General features: G+C 36.2%; 1 protein-coding gene across 1 annotated transcript in view; it reads right to left on the reverse strand.

Moving 5' to 3' along the window:
- Nucleotides 1-2,950: 2,950 nt before the first annotated feature.
- The window catches only part of LOC128994249 (LIM homeobox transcription factor 1-beta-like), a 28,405-nt gene continuing 7,237 nt past the window's right edge, over nt 2,951-24,118 (reverse strand). Inside the window, exons 2-6 of the mRNA XM_054418656.1 lie at nt 12,784-13,001; nt 11,568-11,770; nt 8,856-8,991; nt 5,464-5,667; nt 2,951-3,189 (exon numbers count right to left, since the gene is read on the reverse strand). Coding sequence (XP_054274631.1) covers nt 3,020-3,189; nt 5,464-5,667; nt 8,856-8,991; nt 11,568-11,770; nt 12,784-13,001 — 931 coding nt within the window. The 3' untranslated portion in view covers nt 2,951-3,019. The remainder of the gene's footprint in view (nt 3,190-5,463; nt 5,668-8,855; nt 8,992-11,567; nt 11,771-12,783; nt 13,002-24,118) is intronic.

Consider the following 24,118-nt stretch of genomic DNA (forward strand, 5'->3'; position numbering starts at 1 on the left):
ACTATTAAAATAGGAGTACTTGATCGATGTACATTTAAATTATGCAAATAACAAAACCTAATATTTATGTTTATTTTTATAAGCGTCTCAGCCGGTCCCATACTAACTCCAAGAGAGAGGCGGGATATAAGCAGTAAACCAGGCAAGGTTATGTCCCGGGTTATGCGGCCTCAGTCTGTGTTTCATGTGGCTGTAAAGACGTAAGGTTACAGCGGGTCTCATTATCAGCAACCCTCCCACATCTCCCGCCAAAACTACGCTATCATTCCCGCGTTTTGCCTCGCCTCTTCACCTTGAATTTTACTGCGCGTTCCAAAGGCTTACCGTCTGAATATATCACCATGTAAGAAAGAGTGGGTTTGAGATTTTACTACCTTTGTGGAAAACTGTGATAACTTTCTTAATATTGGGTTGGATTTGTTGTGTTGGGGTGTCAAAAAACATAATTGATTGGGTGGCAGAGCTGTGAAGTACTTGTTTACAAATATGAAGGTTGTTAGATTTTTTCCAGAAAATATTTACAATAAATGAAACATCCACTGCCACTGGGTTGTTGTACAGACCGAAAATTAAAATACTCTGATTTATTGGAAGAAAAAAAACCCTGCTTTTCTTAGAAAACCCTGGACACTCATGGGACTTCTTACAGTAGATTTATCTACACAATTATTTTAAATTGAAATTATTACGATAGGATTTACTAAATGCAGTATATCTTATCATCAAAGAAGACGCAGTCAGAATCCTTAAGTTAGCAACTCTTGATGTATAATAAATGTCTCATATACTTTTGGCTTTGTTTCATAATGTTGACTCATTTTACACGTATCAAACGCTAAAAATATACAATTTGATTTTTCATCCTTGTAAATTTCCCAGTTAACATTTTAGGAATCAGAAATTTTTAAATTTAAATTTACCAAAATTGTTGAGTTTAGCTAAAAGGAAATATTATTTTAATAAAAAAAAACTATATTAGAATTCATCGTACCTAAGACGCATACATCAAGCAATGTATGTTATTTGAACACAGCTAATTTACAAAACGCAACTGCAATATTTGCAGATTTTTCCAAGGGTATTGTAAATAAGACACGATACAAGCACATATGTAGGGGGAGTGACGGAAATGTTACACATAAGGGCGCTACTCTTGTAGCTTATTGATATACACCAGCGGGCATATTGAAACTGTTCTGTATCCAGGATATACAACACACATATACCATGGAGTGCTCCAAAAGGAGTTTTTACGTTATGTTTATGTGAGTGAATTGGCTACTAAAAATCTAATGATCAATCTTGTGTGCTCCACTCGCCTTAATTTTTTATCCAGGACTCGTCAAATTGTCCACACTACGAATACACAATTACAAATATATACACGGACATAAAAATCGTCCTTGGATTATTCCGATGTATCGCGGGACCAAAATAATGTCCCGCTTCCTCAGGGAATTTAAACTTTATTTCTCTCGCTCACGCGAGCCGAACTCCTATAACCACGAGCCATTGATCATTATAATAAACCTCACTTAAAAAACATGTCATTCAAAAATACTAAAAATCTAGTTATAAACCATAATAGATCACTTTAAAAGTTCAGAACTCTGGTATTTTTACAATTGACAACCATCTGTTACTAAGCAGATAATAGCTTGCAAATGAACGAAACCCGGGTACATCATAACGCCCTTAATAAACAGTAAACAAACACACTGTTTGCAGGAATGGATTAATACTCAACACCAAGCAAAGCTTGCCCACCAAGTACTTAACTTGAAATTTGATATATTCTAAGAGTAGTTTCCACTCATCACAATTGTCATCTGTGCGAATTTCCCTCCGTCACCAACACATGTTGGCTCAGCTGATTAGCTCGTATCTGGCGAGAAAACGACACGTGAAATCGGCTAATCAGCTGTTTAGGTTCTCAGCTGCGTGGCGTCAGATAAGGCAAAGTGGAGAGGACAATTCAACACGCGCTGATCATTGTAAACAATTTATTTACATGACTAGAGACACATGAAGCGAGTAATAACTAACACACATATACCGAAGTTACAAAACAAAATTGTTTCAGCCTTGTCCATACACTCAAAGTTTCAAACTGCAGTTTAGAGTTCAATGAAATATAAATGATTACAGTGGCGTTTGTTGCGTTGTATTACCCACCTTAACGTGCATTGGTTATTGTTGATAAATAGTATGTAGTTACATGTGTTTTTAATTTCATGATTGTTCGTCAATGATATTCAAAACCACGTTTGAAATCGAGAACTGAAAAATACAGGTTGTAATGTATTTATGCTATGGGACCAATAAATAAATATGTAAATCAATGGCTCAAATTGTAACTTTTTAAATACTGCATGATTTTGTTTGATATGTTTTTATTACCAATAAATACGTTTGGAGATTTTAAATATATATTTTTTTATTTATTTTACTTAATCCATTATGCATAACAGTTTCCACCAATTGTTTTACAAAAAAAATTGTACGAACAATCATATAAGTTTAGGGTAAAACTTTGCTGCTCTAAATGAAAATTCTATGCTTGATTTTTATTGATTTTGGTGTAACGCAATATTTGGTTCATTAATATGTTTTTTACATTGAAAATAACATATTTGACAACTACACACCAAATTTAAGAAAAATAAATAAATAGATAGAATATAAATAAATAAATATAAATGTAAGAAATGTAATGTAAGAAATAGCCTCTTAACTTGATCCAAATGTACATAAATTTTGTTTTGTGGAAGGAAATAAAATAATAAATTTAAAAAATCACAACAAATAATTTTAAACATTGCCCAAACCAGAAAATCTTACACATGTAACTCGTTCACTTATTCACAGCGTTTTGGAATAGTTGCATTACATACATCCAGTACTAGACTTTTCCTACATTTATTCAGGTGTGATGTGGGGGGGGGGAATGTTTTGGGGGTAAATTAAGGGGGGCTCGGAGGGGAACGGGGCGACAGATCGTCTGTTATGGCACACCCTGTCATTGCTCGATGCCTGAGTCTTCACCACAGAAGTAGGAGGTCTGCATGGAGTACAGCCTGTCTATGGGGTTGATGGGAAGACCACCCGCTTGGTGGAGGAACCCCATGGCTTCTGGTGGATTCTGAGGAAACCCGAGGAACCCTGGCTCCATCTTGTGGACTACGTTATCTGTAAAATGTTACAAATTAATTTGGTATTTTTCCATTCCTAATAATAACTAGCAATGTGTCAAAATTTACAATTGTGAGTGTAGAATATGCTGTTTGAAATGTATGAAGATTATAACGGTAAATAAATTATAATGGTTAGATGAAGAATAGTAAAATTACAAAATACAAGATACACATTCATAGATAAAAAACGCTTGGGAAACGACTCTTGACTACGAACGACATTAGTAAGAGTCTGGTGTAAAGAATGAATCCTGATTAAAAGACCTGTCAGAGAATCTACGGTAAGAGACTCATAAGTTAGTGGTAACGACTCCTGACTTCGAGTCTAGTGCAAAAGAACAGCTCCTGAGAAGAGTCTTGTTCGAGAACCACTGAGGTAGAGTTTTTTTTTCTGTGGAAATGACTCCTGACTTAAAAACGTTGTTATAGACCAACTCTCGACTTAAAATCTTGCGTGAGTGAGCGCAAAGTTAATTTATCTCAGTGATTCCATCTTCTCTGATATTGTCTGTTCTAAAAACATTCTGCACTTTTAATAACTGACATGATTCTATGACATGAATGATATTGAGATGATTAAACTTATTTATGTATATTTCGGTGCGGCAAAGTCATGTTTATAAACATTTTTTCAATAGATCTTTAAGAACCTCGGCTATTGTTCCATTGTAGTTTGTCGTAGTTTGATTGACTTCCGAATCAATGCAAACACTATAACCCCTCTGACACCATACAGGATAATCCTGGAACCTCTGATGTTGGGTTTAACTTATTCTAGAGCTATAGTTAGGTATCCCTATAGCTAGGGTAGAAAAAGATCTAGCCAGGAATAAAGTACTGTAGTTGATTCTGTTGTTATTTCATTTACTTTCTTTTTTTACCAACTCCAGTTTTTACTCTTGTTTGTTATGGAACGGTCCAATAAACTCCAGTCTTGTTACTTTCTAACGTCAACCTTAGTTGGATAGCATCCTGGCATCAATAATTGATAGGCTAATGAAAACGCCATTTTAGTCCAGAAACCATTTATTTATTTGAAATTTCATCATTTTATATGAACGTATATATTATTTTGAATGTCAGAACATAATTTATTCATAATTACGGAAAAAAAGTACGATGGTAAAAATCAAATCATCAAAACCCCATCAAATTTTCGCCTCTAAAATACACGCTTCCCAAGTGAATGCCAAAACACGTCTCCCCAATCTCTAATGGAAAGTTCGTTTGGTAATACAGTTTTACACCACGATCAACCCCTCCCCCCACCTCCTCCCCTTCCCTATATGAATAAGAAGCAGACGAGTCACGCTCCTGATTTCCATTTTAAAGTCGTGTACCAAAGCGGCGTAATAGAGGCCTCCGCGTTAAAGACGTTTCATCCCCTACCAGGGTGAGGGGGGAGGGGTGGGGGAGGATTCGATGTTTTGATTCGCCCGCGGATCATTCGCTCGATATAACGGGGTTAAGGTTTTTATCCGCGATAACATAACAATCACCGGACTACAAACAGCTGCCCCTAACGGTGGAAACGAGGGGAAATTGTATTTTGGCTTTTGTTTTCACGGAGAGTTTTTCGTTAAAAAGTTGATATGGGGAAAATCAACTGTTTATTTTGTTATATGTTTTGTGTGTAGTCGCGTATTTGGTTTTTTGATGGAATGGTGGATACGTTAGTTCCTTATTCTTAATTATAATTTTGCAGATAAAATAGAAATCGAACCGGGTAATGAACCGTATAATTTCTTTACATTTTCCTTAATATTTTTTCCGTAGTATTAAGCGTAAAGTGTCACTATGGTTTAGGTCCAGTTTAAAGACCGTAGAAAACTATGCGGTATTATAATCACTAACTGAGATTGTTACAAACAATTTTGGTTTTAGTAGGTCATAGGACGTTTCTACTCTTTGGGGGACTACGCTAGGTCATGTTTGAAAAAATATAGTTTGTTCACGTGAAAAATTAAGTTCAAGCTAGGGTTTTAGAAGACTACTTATTTAGAAGTAATTTTGCAGAACACCATCCAGTAACAGCCTAGAAACTTTGCCATTTGAGATCATTTTTCTTTATGCTAAGTTAGGTTAGGTTAGGTTTAGTCTCGACTATATCTCTTACCAGCAGTGATGAATTCTTGTCTACCTATCCAAACAGTAATTTTGCAGAATACCATCCAGTAACAGCCTAGAAACTGTCTTGCCATTTGAGATCATTTTACTTAAGGCTAGGAGGTTAGGTTAGGTTAGTTAAGGTTTAGTCTCGACTACTGACCAGCAGTGATGAACTCTCTCGGCTGACTCTGCAGCATAGTCTTGTAGAAGGCCACCTCGTCATGGTCCAGCTCTCTCTTGATGGACATCTCGGAAGGTGCCGCCCCCGGGACCCCGCCGCCCATGCCGCCTCCACCGCCGCCCAGACCTAGCTCTGAGTCCGAACAACTGTCTGTCATGAAAGTCATGCCAGCCATGCCTGGACCTATAACAGGACATTAACGTATTTAATATCATAGAAATAATATGTTTACTGACATTATGTAGTCCGACATTATCGAGAAGAACAGGTGTAGATGATAATATTTGTAATATCGTTTTTATTTCGTTGAAATTGTCCAGTTTTCTGAGTGTAAATAGTGGTTAGGGAAAAGTGCTAGGGAAATTTGTAGAGAAAAGAGTTTAGAAAAGTTCTGAGAAAGAAAGCGTCTGGGACAACTGCTGGGGGGTCAGTTTTGAGATAAAAGTCTTGGGAGGAAAGTGTTGAAATATAAATTTTGTGTACACAATTTGAAAAAAAAATGTATTGGGGATGAGTTTTTAGGTACTAGTTTTGAGGGAGGTGATGAATTATAAGTGCGGAGGGGAACAATTTGAAGGAAAAGCGTTGGAGGTTCATTGATGAGTTAAAAGTTTTTGAAAAATCGTTCTTTTTTAAGGAAATCAGTTAGAGATATTTTGTAAGGGGAAACATATGGTCAACCAGTTCTTTTAGTAGCAGATTACTAAAAATTTCTAAATAACGTCGGCATTTGTGAAATGAAGTAGGTGTACATTCAGTTAGGTAATTTGATGATTCAATATTTAATAATAACATATAAATTGGTACAGATCAAATAAATATAATTCCTCCATTACAGGTGTTTCTGCATAGTTATAAAATTATGAACATGAAAACAATTTTTCCAAAACGTATGGTAAATTGGCCATGGCTGGACAAAGAGACATTTCTCGCGTTCAAGACTCTCCCTGGTTCGCCTTCCATTTAATTGTAAAAATGTTGGCTTACGAAATAAAATATTAGTACTAAGCCATAGGTATTTGACCAAATATTAATAAACAGGTTCATATTATAATATAGGTGGAACAATATTTAAATCTGGAAAAATATTACAGTATAAAAACCCAGAGGTGCAAAGATTCATAAACAATAACATTGAGTGATCAAATAACATACAATGCGAGAAATATATGCATACTGTTTAATTATTTATTATATAGCCTGTGGAATTACTTTGTTATTTGTATTTCACAGTAATATAATGCTCTTGTAATGTTAACATAGCGTTCAATGTTTATGTTACTTTAAATATAGCTTTACGCATTCACGAAAATTCAACAGTTTCTCGTCGATTCTTCAAACTACTTTTCCATTTTCGGTGTTGTGTATTTTAATTCGTTTATGGTTTCACCTAGTAAAGTAATTGTGGATTTGAACTTATCTGATATGTTTAGAGTTCTATGTAAAAACAATAACATTAGGCCTATATAATAACAAAAAACCTTATATACATAACGTTAATCCCTTCAAAAGTTTTACAAAATTCAAACATATTCACCGTTTGGTGACCCGAAAAGGATTTCCAATAAGATTTCGATCCAAGTAGTTGTCTTTTATTAATCTAAATTGAGGACGTCTAAATTTCCTTTTACGTAAAATGCATCGAGGTAGGTAAAATGAGGAGAGGGACCTATTGTTACAATTTTATTATCTAACCTCTCCTAAAAAGATGAATTATCTGCTTAGCAGAGTGAAAACAGTGCTAGCCTTCGTACTTGTTTGCTGATTTACTCACGCTAGATAATTCTCAGACAACAAACAAGACTCAGATGCCATTTTATTATTTGGATATCAAATAATGATGGTATCTAACAAAGATCGACACCCCTAACAAAACAAACCCAAAAATACAAGCCCTTACGAAAAGAGTTAACTTTTGACATTTTGTGATGTCAAAACAACATTTACCTGCACGTCATAAAGTAATTCAGTGAAACAGTTGTACTGTATTTATATTTTAGAATCCTCTGTTTTCTATTTAGATACAAGATTCTATCAATAAACAAAGTTTGAGAAAGTGAATACTTGGCAGTCGTGGGACGTACAAACTGGTCCGGAAACGCGTAGACAGGGTGAGGGGGTGGTTGTCGGGGGAAAGGGGGCGTCGCTATGGTAACCCCCCCAACACCGGACCCACGAAAACAAACAGCTAAGGTCGCGTTGTGAGAAAACTAAGAAAATGGCGGCCAAGTACTATCGACATCTTCGGCACCGACGCCTTTCATCTGCCAAGTTCATTGTAAAGAGAGTATTTTGGGAAAGTATGATTTTATGAGATATTATTTGGGTAAAATACTATTTAGCTGTTGACTCTGTTTTGAAGTTGTATCATGGAATAAGCTAAGGTTAATTTACAGTTGCGTTGCGTGTTTATAAAAGAGGAAAATATTGAATAGTTTCACTTATTAATAGAGATCACGCACTAAAAAGTCTTTCTTTTGTTATTTAGTTGGTTATTATGTACTCGTCCAACGTATTTCAAATTAAATTCCTAAGTTGACTTTGTAGATTCATCCTTACTCTGAGTTGTGTTTCTACATATAATTATAATATTTTATTCTTTACTAACCATCATGTCAAATTTGATTGCCAAGTGTGAGCGAATGCGTGTAAATGTAAAGACAAAATCCAGTATCACCTCTGAATTGCAAATAAATATAATCCATCTATGTTTCGTCTTTTAAAAATAACCGTAAGAACGCGTAAACTAAAGAATTTAAAGTTTTCTATCGTCAAGTTAGTATCGGTTTCAGGCGCTGATAGGCAAAAGTGACACAGCGCTTGGTTTGCGTTTTGTATTTGTACGGTGCAAAGTCAAGCGCACATTTAAACACAACAAACGTCTCAACTCATTGCAACGCCATAATATGAAGGATTTGAGGATCCCAACTCCCAATATGTGAAGTTTTACTTGAAAAGTGCTTCATTAAAGTGTATTTCCCCCAGGCAATTAGGGTCAGAGCAATGTTACCGTGGGCACGACCAATTTCATAATATTGCTTACTTTAGTATTAGATTTTCCGTTTAATAAGTTTGCTAACCATCCCAATTTTATGGAAAGGTAAAATTGTGCGTTGTTTTCGCACCTAAGAACCAGACTTTAGAAACATATTTGCTCAACTTTAAGACATTTTTACTAGGTATTAAGGTTCCTTCCAAATATAATCTCTAAGCAGAAGCATATAATTACTTTCCAAATAAACTTCCTTTTTTCTTGTTAGAGTATCATGGATTGGTTTGAATACAAAATCAGCCGAGAGTTTACCTGGTTTGCAGGTTTGCCGCAACTAAAGTGTATGGAGTTTATTTCGTCTGCTTATGATTATACTCACTGTGGTCTTCTTCTTTCATCTTGATCTTTTCACCCTTCTCATCTGAACAGTCTCCGTCTTTGTTGTTGTTCTTCTGGTCGAGTCTCTGCTTTTTCTGAATCTTTTTCATCTTCGCTCTTTGATTTTGAAACCACACCTGCAAAACATTCAGCATCAGAAAATGGTCACATTTCAAAATATTGTATCGAAAATGAATTACAACAGCTGAATAACATTACGTTGGATTAGATATTGAGTTTCAAATGTTCATATGTTTAAAAATATTTAGAAAAGAGAAGATTTTAAACTGTATTCTACATTGGAATAATCAAAGTAGGATACAGTTTAAAATCTTCTCTTTTCTAATTACCATTTCCTCCTCCAGGTTAAATTTTGTTATGATATATTTAACGTTTGAAAACGCATTTTACTTCAACAGATTCTATAGCGGTCATTTATCCAAACGATTACTCACTAGCATAACTGGAGTCGAGCCTACCATAGCTAATTTAGTGCTCATTTAGGGTCAAACAAATTATAAAAATGCTATAGTTACCAATCGAATCTTTAAACACATTTATATCTTCAACTTGTAACTGTCGTCGTCCCTGTATACAGGTCTGAAAATACCAATTCGTACTTCCACGCTATGGAAATGTCTACTCACAACCTTTGTTTCATTTCTTGCATCCAGAAAGGTAGATTTACACCCTTCCATAATAATTAGCGAAACACGGCATTAAGCGCGTGCCCGGGAAAACAAGCGAGACTTAATATTCCGCCGGGTTTTGAAAGGATTATAAAGAAAGCCAGCGTAGGGAAAGGCGCACAAACATAGTGCGGCGTCCGCATACAAATTAGACAAGAGAAAAACAAAGGACATTTGTCGCAAGACCTGACCACCCCTTTGGGGCTAATTGTGATTATCGTGGTGGGAAAAGGGAATTTAATTTTCCCTGCAAACCTCATTAAGTTCAACTTTGGTTTGCGCGGTCTACTTTAATAAAGTCTGTCAGATATCTTTCCCGCGACCTTATACGCATTCGGTGCAAAAGTTTAGGTTTATGAAAGGTGGTAAAATGTGTATTTTTGAAATATATTTTCCATGCTTATGCAATATGTTTGGCGAATGTTTCGTGGTTGAATTGACTTTTAATTTCTTAGTTTGTTGTGATACTGGTCGTGATATTGGTTTTAAGTTAAAGAATTTTTGCGAACATTTTCCATGACTAATTAGTATAACACAAATGTTAGGGCAATTTTGGATCTAAAATCCGTCCTCGTCTTCTTGTGGTAGGAAACTTATATCGTGGTAATATTAATATGAAGGAACTAATCAACGATTGATTGAAATAATTCGTCTGTTCCATGTAATTTTTATGAACACGTAATTAAGAAATTACAGAAACTAGATAAAATGACGTTTCTGTGTTACTAAATTTGATTTATTTTTATATAGGAGCTGTCACTGCGTCTGTTGGGTTGCTATTAAAACAATTTAGTTAACCAAATCTCAATTAAATTACTTTAAATTAAAAGTAAATTGAAATACCTAGTTGCTTAAAAATTTTTTTTTAATAAAAACAATTAAGATACTTAAAAATAAAATATAATACAATTATGATAGTTCCACTATCTCGTGTTTCACTTAATAAACATACTTCCATGATTCACCATAAATAAAGAAAGATCTACAACAAAGTCGCTCCTAACTGCATCTGCTAGTATATTCTAGTTTATAATATTTGTAACAAATTTAAGTAATTACAATCTATCATCAATTCTATGTTTATATTCGTGGTAGTAAAGAGAGGGTTTCACTTAAATGTAAACAGGTCCAATTCAAACTTCAATATACATTTACTAGTGTAATGTTTGATTGGAAACCTATTATTGACGTTAAAGCAACAAAGCGCAAAACTTTAATATGTATCATTTAACGATCGAAACTAATTTTGGAGCTTTCCCAATTACATCGTAGATTAATTACATGTTATTGTGTAGAGAATTACTTTGTATGTTAACAAACAACGAGGAAAAAGTCACACGAGATTTTGTTCTAGTGTTTATTAAAAATATAAATAATGTTTTGTTGAAGTTTAACAAACTAAACTATTCAAAATTAATCTTTTCCTAAAATACTCTAAATGTTTCAAGAATGCTGAAATTGTGTGAGCTAAAGAGAAATAACATTTCATAATGGGTTCAATCATTTAACATCGCACACCTTATGGCGTTGAAATCTTATAGTGATTTACAACAAAGTACAGTAATGTTGTAACAGATAATACATTACAACTGTTATGTGTCTTATTCATTTATTTATTCCAACGGTAAGATCATAAATTTAATTCTTGAGTGTATCTTGATGGTATATTAAGTGTACCTTGAGAGTATATTGATTGTATGACTTCTCTATTAGTGACCATATTACAGATTGGAGTTCACAACAACTTGTATAGTATACGTCGATTCATAATAAAACAAAATCAAAGACACAGCTATCAGGAAAGAACTGTCTACCAGCTAGAGAACATTTTTGATTAAATCCCCATACCCTCCTCAAAGTTGAAATAAATTATATTATTGCTTTCAGCAAATGGAGATTCCAATATAAAAAAATCCTCGTCAAAGAGATCGCTTCAAATTTTCTACATAGGAAGAGCTCATTAAGAGAGTACAACCCTGACGAAACATGAATTTCAAAATAGACTTAAATTTTGTCGAAATTACCTGCACAATTCGCACACTGAGGCCCGTGTCCTTGGCTAGTCCTTCCCGTACTTTGCGGCAAGGCTTGGGACTGACTTCGAAGGATGCTTTGAAGGCTCGTCTCTGCTGCGTTGTCAGAATAGTTCTCGGCCTCTTGGGTCCTCGTCGTCCGTCCTGGCTTCGTGCTGAAGGCATCAGCTCGTCACACGGGTACTCGCCCATGGCTGGGCACAGTGGTGTTGTTAGTGGTTAGAGGTGGAAAATTCGAAGAAGACGCTCTCTAACGCACCTCCAAGTGAAAATGGGGTGGAATAGTTGATATTGTTAAGTTTAGATTTCTTTCTTCGTTAGATCACGTAGAATTTAGTTATGGACGTTTAAGGAAGAATAACAGGAAAATGGATGTTAAGAATAAATATGATGCGAATACTGACAATAACACCTTAGAACAGTGTAAATGAATACTATAATTCAAAGGAATCAGTTGAGACATAGAAGTTTATGGTTAAAGATTCATTCTTCGTTCTTTCTCAGCTTATATAACCTTGGTTCAATTGATAGGGCCTAAAAAAGAACGATCCTTAGGTAAATATATCCAACTGCTTATACTGTGGTTGATTCCCTCGAGTTAATTTCTCGAGCATCAAATGGATATAGATTATTATAATTTAGTATTTGTTAGGTAACACTTTAACTATTGTAAAATTGTATAGGTAATTACAAATTGCATAGGACAAATTATAATTTAGTATTTGTTGGGTAACACTTTAACTATTGTAAAATTGTATAGCCAGAGAAAAGTAAGAATGTCATTTCCCATAGTGAAGATAGGGCCTAAAAAAGAACGATCCTTAGGTAAATATATCCAACTGCTTATACTGTGGTTGATTCCCTCGAGTTAATTTCTCGAGCATCAAATGGATATAGATTATTATAATTTAGTATTTGTTAGGTAACACTTTAACTATTGTAAAATTGTATAGGTAATTACAAATTGCATAGGACAAATTATAATTTAGTATTTGTTGGGTAACACTTTAACTATTGTAAAATTGTATAGCCAGAGAAAAGTAAGAATGTCATTTCCCATAGTGAAGAAAGAAGAAAAGAGGAAAAGTGAGCAAATTGAGCAACAAAGGACTCAACCACCCTGTGACACAACCATCGCTTAAGAGGGTTTTTGTATTTTAAATACCACCAAAAACGTACAAGGAAATAAAATATAACATTTCAATACCTTGCGAATATCCTTGCATCATCTCCACCTCCTTCTCGTAGTCCGGTCTGCAGAACAGCTGGCCTTGTTTGACCACGAACTGGTCGCCCTTCTGGAGTCTCACGCCGCAGACGACGCAAACAAAGCATCTCAGATGGAACACGGAGTCGAGCGCTCGCATCACCAACTCGTCCGGACCGATGCGTTCTGAACAGCCCAGGCACTTCTTTACGTAGATCCTGGGGAGAAGCAAAACAAAAGCTAGAAACTGTAAATGGATAACTTTATAGTGGAGGGTAGCCAGAGTGTGTGATCCACTGAAACCTTACACAAATGCACCAAGTTCTCTCGAACTCCTAGACGAGTTCCTACAGAAGATGGTTTTGGATCAAGCAAGATGCGGTATTTCTGCACCAGTATGATTCTATTTTAGAGAGATTACTTAGAGAATCTACCCTCCTAAGAAACATAGTTTTGTCTTGCATATTTCAAATAAGTCTTTGTTATTATTTATCGACCAAGTTGTTCTTATTACTTTTGCTTCTACTGAATAAGTCATGTACAGCCACCGGATGATAGGTAGGTTAAATTACCGGTATCTTTCATAGAAATTATATGGATAGAGAAATAAGGATTCTAGTTATGGGTATTTTTCTGCCTTTGGGAGAAGGGATTCAAAAGAATACGGGAGGTAACCGTATTTAGTCTGTGAGATAAAGGTTGTCATTCTCAACAGATTCTTCTCCCTACTGGACAAGCAAGAAGATTTTCAACGCCTTTCAGAGCTCTGGCCAAACCAGTTGCTATAGGTTTCGTTTTCACATTCAACAAGTGGAACTTAGACGTAACAGAAGCTGTTTGCACTGGATATTCAAAAGATCTACCATCATTATTTCTACCTCAGACTACTTTATCCACAAAACAAATAACTAGGGTGTGGCTGGAGGATCCCTAGCTTCCAAGCAGTAGGTTTATCTCACACCTGTTGTTATCAGTGTTGTTGGCTCTGCTATCAACGCGGAGTGGAATCACGATTTCCGAAACCCTGATAACACATGCACCCTACCGTTGCGACATCGTCTGATAGGCCTACAACACTTGAACCACTTGACGTACGACAATATTATGGGAGTGAGCTGTAGCAAATTCCCTACACGGGTCTCTGGTTGATTTATCTTTTTTTGAAACAATGAATCAGATAGTGCTACTGTTTCGAATATTACCAGATCGTTGCAAGAGATTTTCAAATCTTGATTCCACAAGTCATTTTATTATTGAGCTACAAATTAAAATACATGTTATTACACTGAAATTGTTATTCATGAATGTTTCGTTTTTATGTTTGTCACGTGCGTGTTTTAATTGTATGCGAAACATATATGCTGATTCAACCTAATTATTTGGCATAGGATAGGTAAAGTAAACACGGTTTATATCCCATAAATTAACTAGTCAATACAGTACCTACAGTACAAAGTAAACCTACTAAGGGTAGAAAGATTTCCTATCAAAGTGTAAAAAATATTGTGCTCTGTGGTCAAAATCCAGTGATGGTATAGTGGTAGAGCGCAGGGCTTCAGTGTAGGTGAGGTTCTGGGTGCAAATCATGCCAATCACCAATGGATTTTTATGTGGTAATGCCGCAACCCGATAGGACTAACCTGAAGTTATGTAAAAACAGTAGCGTCCTAGGATGTGAAGGTAGGACGCTAGACGTAGAAAAAATTTGTCAAAATCCACGTTAGGTTAGTAATGATAAGAACTTAAACTAATGAGTAGATACCCAAAATGGAATTTATCAAGACTTTGATCCCATCTTACCCCCCATTTAACACAGTGACTCCCGACGTATAAGGCAACACATATTTATATACATTTATATCTATATCGCCCCGACGGTCGCGCGCCGCGGTTTACCGCCAGACGCTGGTCACGTGACCTCACGCCTCCCGCCATTATTGCTGACATTATTCAATCCCTTAAATGTCTCGCACACGTCGCTCGCACCGTTTAATTAGTTTATTATTCATTCCGGTTTGTACTGTGGCTTCATTAAGTAAATAGTAGTGACTGTGAAATATGTCGCCGCCGTCGATGCTTACTAGTTTGAATTTCATCGCTTTGTAGATCTCTGTGTGCGAAAGGGGTGTTATTGTGAGCGTGAGAATGGTGATTGAACTAGTGTCATGACGTTCAATTGTTGCATGTAACTACAGGTATAGATAAAACAGTTAGTCTATGCTACATGTGTAAACAGTTGTTTTTTTATATTTTCAACACGTAGTTTTACCACAAATAAAACATACCGTTGGTTAGTCTAAACTTTTACGTAACGTTTCAAAATAAATTTGGATTGCTATTTCAAGAGTCATATTGTCAATTTATTTTGTCAATATTCAATACCTTACTCCGTAAACGTGTTTGAAATTACATGGGTTTTTTGCCAAATACTTTGACATATGGTACAATTTGGTAAATTACAGTGTATTTTACATATTTACAACAAACAGTGGTTCTTAATTTTGTGTGGATGGTTTCCATCCATTGTCGTTTGCATCGATTTTAATTTCAATATATATTTCAAAAATACACAGCAAAAACTTTATGTTTGTGATACTAAACTTAATGATGTCCATGCAGACTCTGAGGAATTTTCAGATAAATTAAGGTAAAAATGTACGAATTAATTCTGAATTATGCCTATGTTTTGTAGGTACTAAAATTTCTTAATATTCAACTAGTCTAGCATGTTTGTTTTTAATTTGTCCGCTCAACTATTTTCTCACTTTATCATACACTCCAAGACACTTCTTCATCGACACCTCAGACGTGTCGTAAGTTGTGTCAGTTTTTAAGTTTGCTAAGCTAACATATAATTTAATTAAAGCGGACAGGCAGTGGAGGGGTGAGGGGAGGGGAGGGTTGCTAGAAGGCCGTGGATATTGCTGGGGTTGCAGTGATATTGGGACAGAGTCAACATCCCTGCATCGATCCGGCCACGGCTAGAATCCCGCTGTGTTGTGCTGGACCACCAGTGCACGAGTAGGAGTACAAAATATATATTTTCATCACACTTGGACCGACTAAAAACTCACAATTACTTTCTAATCAGTCCAACATTAAAATAGCACACCCTACAACTTAAATGAAAAATATAAGTAGGAAGTATAACTGGGGTTTTATGGGGGATCAACAGAAATTGAGACGACTACTATGATAGTAACACAAAACTGAGAGAGTTTATACTCGTCTGTACTTGATGACTGTCTCATTCAATGTTCCTTTGACTAAATAAATGGGATGTCTACTTTAGTACCCAAATTTCAAAGCTTAAATACTGCGAAAAATCTATACTTGTTTACTTGAGACGCCCTTTGAGAAAAAAAAGTGGACGTCCAATGTTTCGGGATGGAATTTTTGGAAATCAACAAAAAAACATCAAGTCAACCATACACTCACAATTTTTAGATTTCATCTAATAAATTTACTGTACTCACAATTCTATCAATTTAACAACCTAATTATTCTCCAACACAGTTGATTTGATTTGAAAAAAGAGAGTGTATTAGGTAGACAATTTATTTTGTGATTGTTGAAATGGATTTTCTGAAGAACTGATCAAACTATTCTAGGCTATCAATCAATTATTTAAGATGGAGACGCCACTATGTGCGTATTTTAACCCAAAAATATGAGTGAATGATGAGTGTTGGATGAGTGGCGCGATCTTGTAGTCTTGTTAGTGACTAAGGCCGACATATTCCTTAGACACTGCTGTCAATTAATAGCTCATACAGCTAATGGCAACTAAGGGACCTACAGTTTATAGTGGAATCCGAACCACATTTTTCCTTGTAATTTACGAATTGGTCTAATTATCAGGATAGTACTGCGGATAGTCGTAGTACTCACTCGTGCGGACGTAGGCTAGAGGCAAGCGTGCTATTATGTAAAGGGGAACAAAATGTGTGAAAGTTTCATTGCTTTATTACGTCCAAGTTTGTTATACTTGATCCAACATAGCTTACGGTATCTTTTGGGTAATCTATAGAAATGTCTCTTGTCAACGCGTCCATCGATCACAATCTGTTAGAGTTTCTTCTCAATTACTGCAGCCTTTCACTAACATTGACGGATTGCTATCTAACAAGATTTCTCTATAGAAATACCATTACCAATGTTCTTAAAATCTTTCTAAGCTTGCTATGAGGTGGTTTTTATCTTATCTGCGTTCTAATATTGAATACCGAGACTTATAGACTAGAGATGAATTCAGCAGAAGATTTCCAGGCATACATAAACTACCCAAAAGTCCCATATTTGGTATGCAGGATAACTGATCGTAATAGATGTAAAATAACATAAGTTTGCTGGGCAATTAAGTGGTTGTAGTGCTCGCCTAACCATCAAAATGTTCCCGTTTCAATCCTGAGAAAAGTCAGTAGCTTTTTGATGGTTCGAAACTGGACCTAACTGTTTTTTATCATTGGGCTTCAAATAAATTATCCTGCCTAACGGAACCGGTAACAACATCATTTTAGTCACTAACAAAGCTACAAAAGGCATCTCACTCCATGCTAAAATAGAAATATCCACGAATATTACAACAGAAACAAACTGTGTAGATCATTATTATAAACAACTAGCTGACCCGACAGACGTCGTCCTGTCCTAATGTGGTTTTATGTCAAATGCTCGTTCATTTTCAAGATGAGCTCGTTTGTTGACAGTTTCATTTAAATATTGATAAAAAATTTTACTTTCTGGTCAGTGACCCCATTTGTTTGTGTTTATGATCCATAGCGGTTCTGTTATAATATTAGTGAAAAGATTATATCTAGTTTAAGGGTAAAATTTAACCAGAATTTCAAATGCAACAAATCAAATCAAACCAACCTAGTTTATTAACAATTCGCAATAGTTTACTATTGTAATAATATTTTCTTTGTTTGTTTCCCACAGTATTATTTTTTAATGGGTTAAAAAAACGAAGCAGTTTAAAAATTAGTTGCAATTTTAATTAGAACTGATTTGAAGTGTGTGAATGACAAATAAAACGCCATTTACAGCACAAGTGCCTCAATGAACAAATTATAAAATCTAAACAGACCAAAGCTCAAATAAAAAATATACTTCAAGACAGAGTATCTACACCCTTTACCATTTCTGTCACATCTCAAACTACCCACAAAACCACGTCTAGCAGTTCGGACCACAACCACTAACCGCACGTAGGTCCAATGATGCTGTTCAACGCACCACTACAACCGTACAAGGGTTGTAATGGCCAATTGATTGATATTAATGCCGAGAAATAATATATTAGCATAACGATAGCGGGGGGGGGGGGGGGCGGGGGAGAGAGCGGGGGGGGGGGAGACAAAACGTCGCAAGGGTCGCGTGTCACGTGCGACAATCAGGTGGCGCACAATATGTCGCACCCCTCCCGCGGTTTATTTTATTGGAAATAGAAGAATGGGAGGGACAGCTTACTTTGATGTCGCTGACTCGACACTGGGGTAGGTTTTGTTTCAGTGTTTTACAGGACTAGGAGCGTTTGGTAACGTAAGTTCGAGTGAAAAGAGTGAATGAGTATTTGATATCGATACGCCTTGTAAAGCTACGCAGGTCGTAGAGGTTTGTAGTTATTAACGTGTCACTTTCTACAAAGAGAGAAAGCTATAATATGGTTAATCATAATTTTCGACTATTTGGCCATGGTGTAAAATTATTGGTAAACCATTATTTAGGACTTTCATTTTTAACCTAAGTGATTACAGGAACAAAAATACTTTTTTTTAGAATTTAGGACATCGTTTTCATCTCTAGAGTTTCTACGGTGTAGAAGAAACATGCCTAAATCTTTCTTCTTGTTAGGTTTTTATGTCTTTGTAGTCGTTGCAGGTATGTAAGTTTATGTTTGTCAAGTTATGTTGAGTTCGTGTTAGGTTATGTTTGATTAGATTAGGGATCAGAGGTATGATTGTAGCTATAATAGGTTTCTTCTAACTTAGGGTAGGTTAGAGTCACGTTTGAGCTGATAAGGTTTGAATTGCCGTTTTATATCATTCTGTAATTCATGTTTAGGTATAAACTGTACTTTACTGTATAAAACACCTATTTTATCTTCCGAATCAATCGCAACCCGAAAATGTTACATTTCCATCCACCAGCAGGAACTGGATACAGGTGTACACATTTTTCCTCCACAAGGCCGGGCTCAAACTTAACTAATCACACAATTTCACCGGTGATATCACAACAAGTCAGATCTACTATAGAGAGCTCACTCGAATAAAAAACTAGCAACATAACAATATTCTTCAAAGTACACCAATAGAACCAACACAAGTAGACCTCTCATCCCATGTCATTCAAAATTTTGAAGCTTGTTTTTCTTATCTAGTTCATGTCCGATGACAATGATCGCTAGTGTCGATGACATTTTGTTTGAGCGAATTCCCCATATAGGGAATAAGCTATTACCGTAGTACTCATGGTAAGACTTGGACGCGGGACCGATTTTTTTTTTCGTTTTGAGGTCCCTAGAGGCCAAAAACACCATCCGTTCAAATTCATATATATATATATATATATTTATATATATATATATATGTGTCCGTTAGCACGATAACTCGAGCAAAAATGATCCGATTTTGATGAAATTTGGTACAAACGTGTAAACCTACGTTTATTCGAACGAGTTCGCAATCCAGCATGATCGTGTAGCGGACCGCTACAATAGCGCAAGTCACGTGACCACGATGCGCGCGCAGTCGACCCGGGTAGGCACGCGCAGCGAACCAAGAGACGAGTACAGTGTAGTGTCGAGCGCCTGGAGCTGTACATCTGATCGGATAAGTAGACTGTAGCCTAAGATGTCTAGCTAATAGAAGTAGGGGTTGGGGAAGGGGTGTAGGTTGGGGCAAAAGGTAATTCAATCATGTAGTTTATTAGGTTCTCGAAGGGTCGTGGTCTGGCAATTAATATCGTAAATTAGAATTCACATTTGCTAAGTCTAGTAACCTTTTTCACGAATTAGAATAAGTCCATATATATATATTTCTCTGTTCATTATATTATAATTAGATACATTATGAACATAAAAGCTGGCTGTGATAGGCAGCTAAGGTAATATTGTGCACTTTGACGAGTTAGATTAATTCTTGCAATAGAGTTGGGTTACGACGGGAAATGTGCGTGATTTGGCAGTGGTTAGAGGAAGATATATAGGGCCCAGGTATCTTCATTTACACTCATACTACTCCACATCACCACATAGTGGTAGCAGAGCGTCAAGATCCGGCCAAAAATGCAATTTTAACAGAAATAGAATAGATTAAAACGTGTCTCAGACCAGCCAGGTGCTTTGTTCAGACAGGAAATCGACAGGTTACAGGTCGGCACCACGTGGCGGCCTGGAACGCACGAGCATGCATAGCTAGGCACGTCATGAAATGTGAATCAATATCATTCAATTTATTTTATTTCCAAGGAAAATTTAAAAATCAATTTTAATGAGAATGTTTTAATTTCAAAGTAGAATTAGGAGAACCTTGATGTTTTTTATTAATATTTTACCAAACCAAGTTGATAAATATGTTTAAATGCATTTATGTAATCACTCACGAGTTCGACATCAAGTCTGAAAGGCAGTAATTAAACTAAATATACCTCGACGACAGGCCGAATGAGTGTTTGATGAATATTTTTATTACCGAAAGCAAAATATTAGGAGTCAAAGTGCACATCAGTATAGTTTACAGGCCACGACCAAAAAATCAAAATTCAAAATTGGGGGGAATTTTAAATTCATTTGTATGTCACCTCCCCAACCCCAAAAAGTCATAAATATCCCCAAAAATTTTTATTTCATAATTTTACAGCCGAAAGGGTACTGCAGTGAATTAATTAATGATTAAAATAGTATTTTAAAGCGTAGTCTGACATATTTTAGTTGTAACTCATCACCTTAATTTAAGTTGTGTTTAGAATTTAAGTTGTTCAGCAAAGTTTTGATATTTGAGGTGGGCTAGTGAAAGTTGAGAGTCCATGTCATTAATAGGCCAGACAGACTTAGAACAGAACTGGAATGTTAGATAACAGAAGTTCAAAGATAAAGCGACGATTTAAGGCCAGATTTGTTATTTCCAAGCAAACATACACGATTTAAATATACATTACACACAGTTATTACAGGCTCATCTTAAACAAAAATACAAATAAATATATAAAATAAGTATAAAAACAGAAAAACATTTAAAACGTAAAAAAAAAAATATATAATAATAATAAATGTAAAAAAAAATGTACTACATAATCAAAAGAAAGCCAAGAGCCTGTTAACAACATTTGCTTGAGTAAATCGTCACTTCGCAACATTTCAGTCAATTTAGGCCGTTAATTGACAGTGTTGATTCCTTCTGAATCGAGCCAAAACCACAGAGTCAATTCATTGTTCACATTAACAAATTATTATCTTACATAAAATTTCATGTAATTTAGTACAACAATAACACAACAATCAGTACAGCAATAGATGTCAGACATAAAATGCATTACAGTTTTATATTTTACAGTTCACAAAGTTTCATTCACTCGCAGCGACCTTGAACATGCAGGCCCGACACTACAACCAAACAAAAGAATTCCGACATACCGACATGCCATTACCCTGCTACACTCTTTCGACCACCTTGATACCGTAATATGATACAAATTCAAATACTCGGCGATTCACTGACTAAACGTCTGGAATATTTTATTAACCGAGAAGGTAGTAAATTAAAATTAGAATACAGTATGGGAATTTCAGGCGCAACAATTGGACAATTAAAGAAACAAATCAAAATCACAAATCCATATTTCAACAGTGAAATACCATTATTGTTATGGATAGGAACCAATGACATATTCAGCAATACATCAATAACAATGATGACACAGCAATATGTATCATTGCTCAGGGTAATCAGGAAACGTTATCTAGGCACCAGGTTGATACTGTTAGGATTACCATATTTCCCTAGGTCAGAATATACACCACACACAATAGATAAAATAACTCGATTCAACACATTTATACACACATTGTCAAATCAAAATACCCAACCAATTTTTCTAGCACATGTTTTAAATTCAAATAAATATTATTTACACACATATAGGCATTCAAATCGTAGGGATGACATACATTTGAACAATATAGGGAATCAGATCTTAGTCAAACATTTGACACACCAATTGCAGTAAAATACAATCATTAGGCAAAATTCACACCTTTTTTAAATAATTTCTCTCTTTTTCTTGTTAAATTACAATTTGCCCAGCCCAAACTCTTCCCACCTGTTTGGTAAAATAGTTGATATCAAAAAGGTTTTTAGGTCTTGAATTTTTTTACTATTCAAATAATAGTAGATCAAGGCAAGATGTCCAAGATTTACGAGTGGGAAACAAAACCCACAGGGGTATCATGGATACGAGATTTTGATGCGCAAAGCGCAATTCTACAGTGCGAGAAGTGGGGCTTAACCCCAGCCAAGACACTGGAAGAAAATAGGGTCATTTTAAAGAACGCGGTGACAGCGCAAGTGCCAACGGTACCAGACACACCAAAACCCACGGAACAAAACACACCCATCTTAGCGGATCAGACGGCGGAAATGATTAGAATCACAGCCCAAGCCATAGGCGATTCAATCGCTCAAGCTTTATCTCAAAACAAACCAGTAACACAATCAACACACACCCACACAAACCCGAGATTAGTCGACGATCTAGCGTCGAAAGCTCCCAACTGCGACGGCACGGACACAAGCAAATTGTTAGCCTTCTTGAAAACGGCCATTCAAATTGAGAAATTAAAGTTAGCCGACGACAAATCAATCACGATAGCATTGTTACACAAAACAGCAGGGCAATTAAGGGATATTTGGACCATGGCATTACAGGAGAACTGGGAGGTCAAGGGTAAAACAATTCCTACTATAATTAGTACCTTTCTGCCAGAAAGGGCAAAACAACAGCTCCTGACTCAAACAGTCTATAGGGTACAGGGTCAATTCGAGTCACTTTCAGATTTCATTATCCAGGTGAAAGAATCAGCAGAAATCCTAATACCAACAGAATACGACTTACTGGAGGTAATATTGACAGGTATAAACGCGACAAATAGGGCACGTCTTGCGGGATTCCCGCCGCCGACCAAACTTGATGATTTAATAGCGCTTATCCCAAAATTAGAAGTTGTGAGACAGTTAGAGGAGGGTAGCAACTCGCAATCACGCCGATGGGAAACCAGAGCAGAAAATAATAGGCAATTTACACCTCAAAACAGGCAATTCGCACCTCAAAATAGGCAATTCACACCTCAAAACAGGCAATTCACATCTCAAAATAGGCAATTTACACCTCAACATAGGCAATACACACCACAATACATGCAACAGCCACATGGGCAACCAAGATTCCCACATCGACCACATATGCAGCCAAGTACATACTATAGGACACCAGTGCATAACAGTGCATATCACGGCGCACCGAGGCAGGTCAATGACCCCAGACACTACCGCCCGCCCACCGACACTACGAACCAACACACACCTACACACAATACACAGTTAAACTCCAGAGGAGGCCGATAATTGGCGCTCTCGCACCTCCGACACGTCATAGCGCCTATTCACACACAACAATCAACCAAAACACACACACACATAGCCATAAAAACAAAAATGCTCCAAACTTTCCTAAATTAAAAACATGTACAGTACCAATTTTTTTCGGCGACATTGAAACAAATGCACTCATAGATACAGGGTCTACGACGTCAATTTGCTCACGATCCCTTTTTGATAGAATCAAAAATAATCACTTAATTACAAAATCAATCACTCCGATCAATCAATTTGCTGTTTCAGCCTCAGGCGACAAGGTAATGTTCTCGCACATGGCAAAGCTACACTTTAAAATTAGACACTTCTCTTGGACATTCAGTTTCCTAATAGCACCTAAATTACCAATAAACATTGTATTAGGGTTAGATTTCCTCACAAAAACAAAAGCAATCATCGACGTGGCGAATCACAAGGTAACATTTCCATACGGTACAAGACCGGTCATGGCCATATTACACACAGACCAACACGATAGTAATCTACAGGAAGACAAAACTTACACCTTGGGCGATAATTTGACACCAAACCAGATACAACAAATACACAAATTATTACAGTCATTTCCAAACACAGTATCGAAACGATTAGGGCAAACAAAATTGATACACTACGACATAAAATTAAAATCTCAGCAGGTTGTAAGGAGTAGGCCGTACCAATTCGCACCGCCAAAGCTC

Source organism: Macrosteles quadrilineatus, unplaced genomic scaffold, assembly GCF_028750875.1.
Source record: "Macrosteles quadrilineatus isolate MER2022 unplaced genomic scaffold, UCM_ALF_1.0 Scaffold_5__1_contigs__length_97177068, whole genome shotgun sequence".
Taxonomy (NCBI): Eukaryota; Metazoa; Arthropoda; class Insecta; order Hemiptera; family Cicadellidae; genus Macrosteles; species Macrosteles quadrilineatus.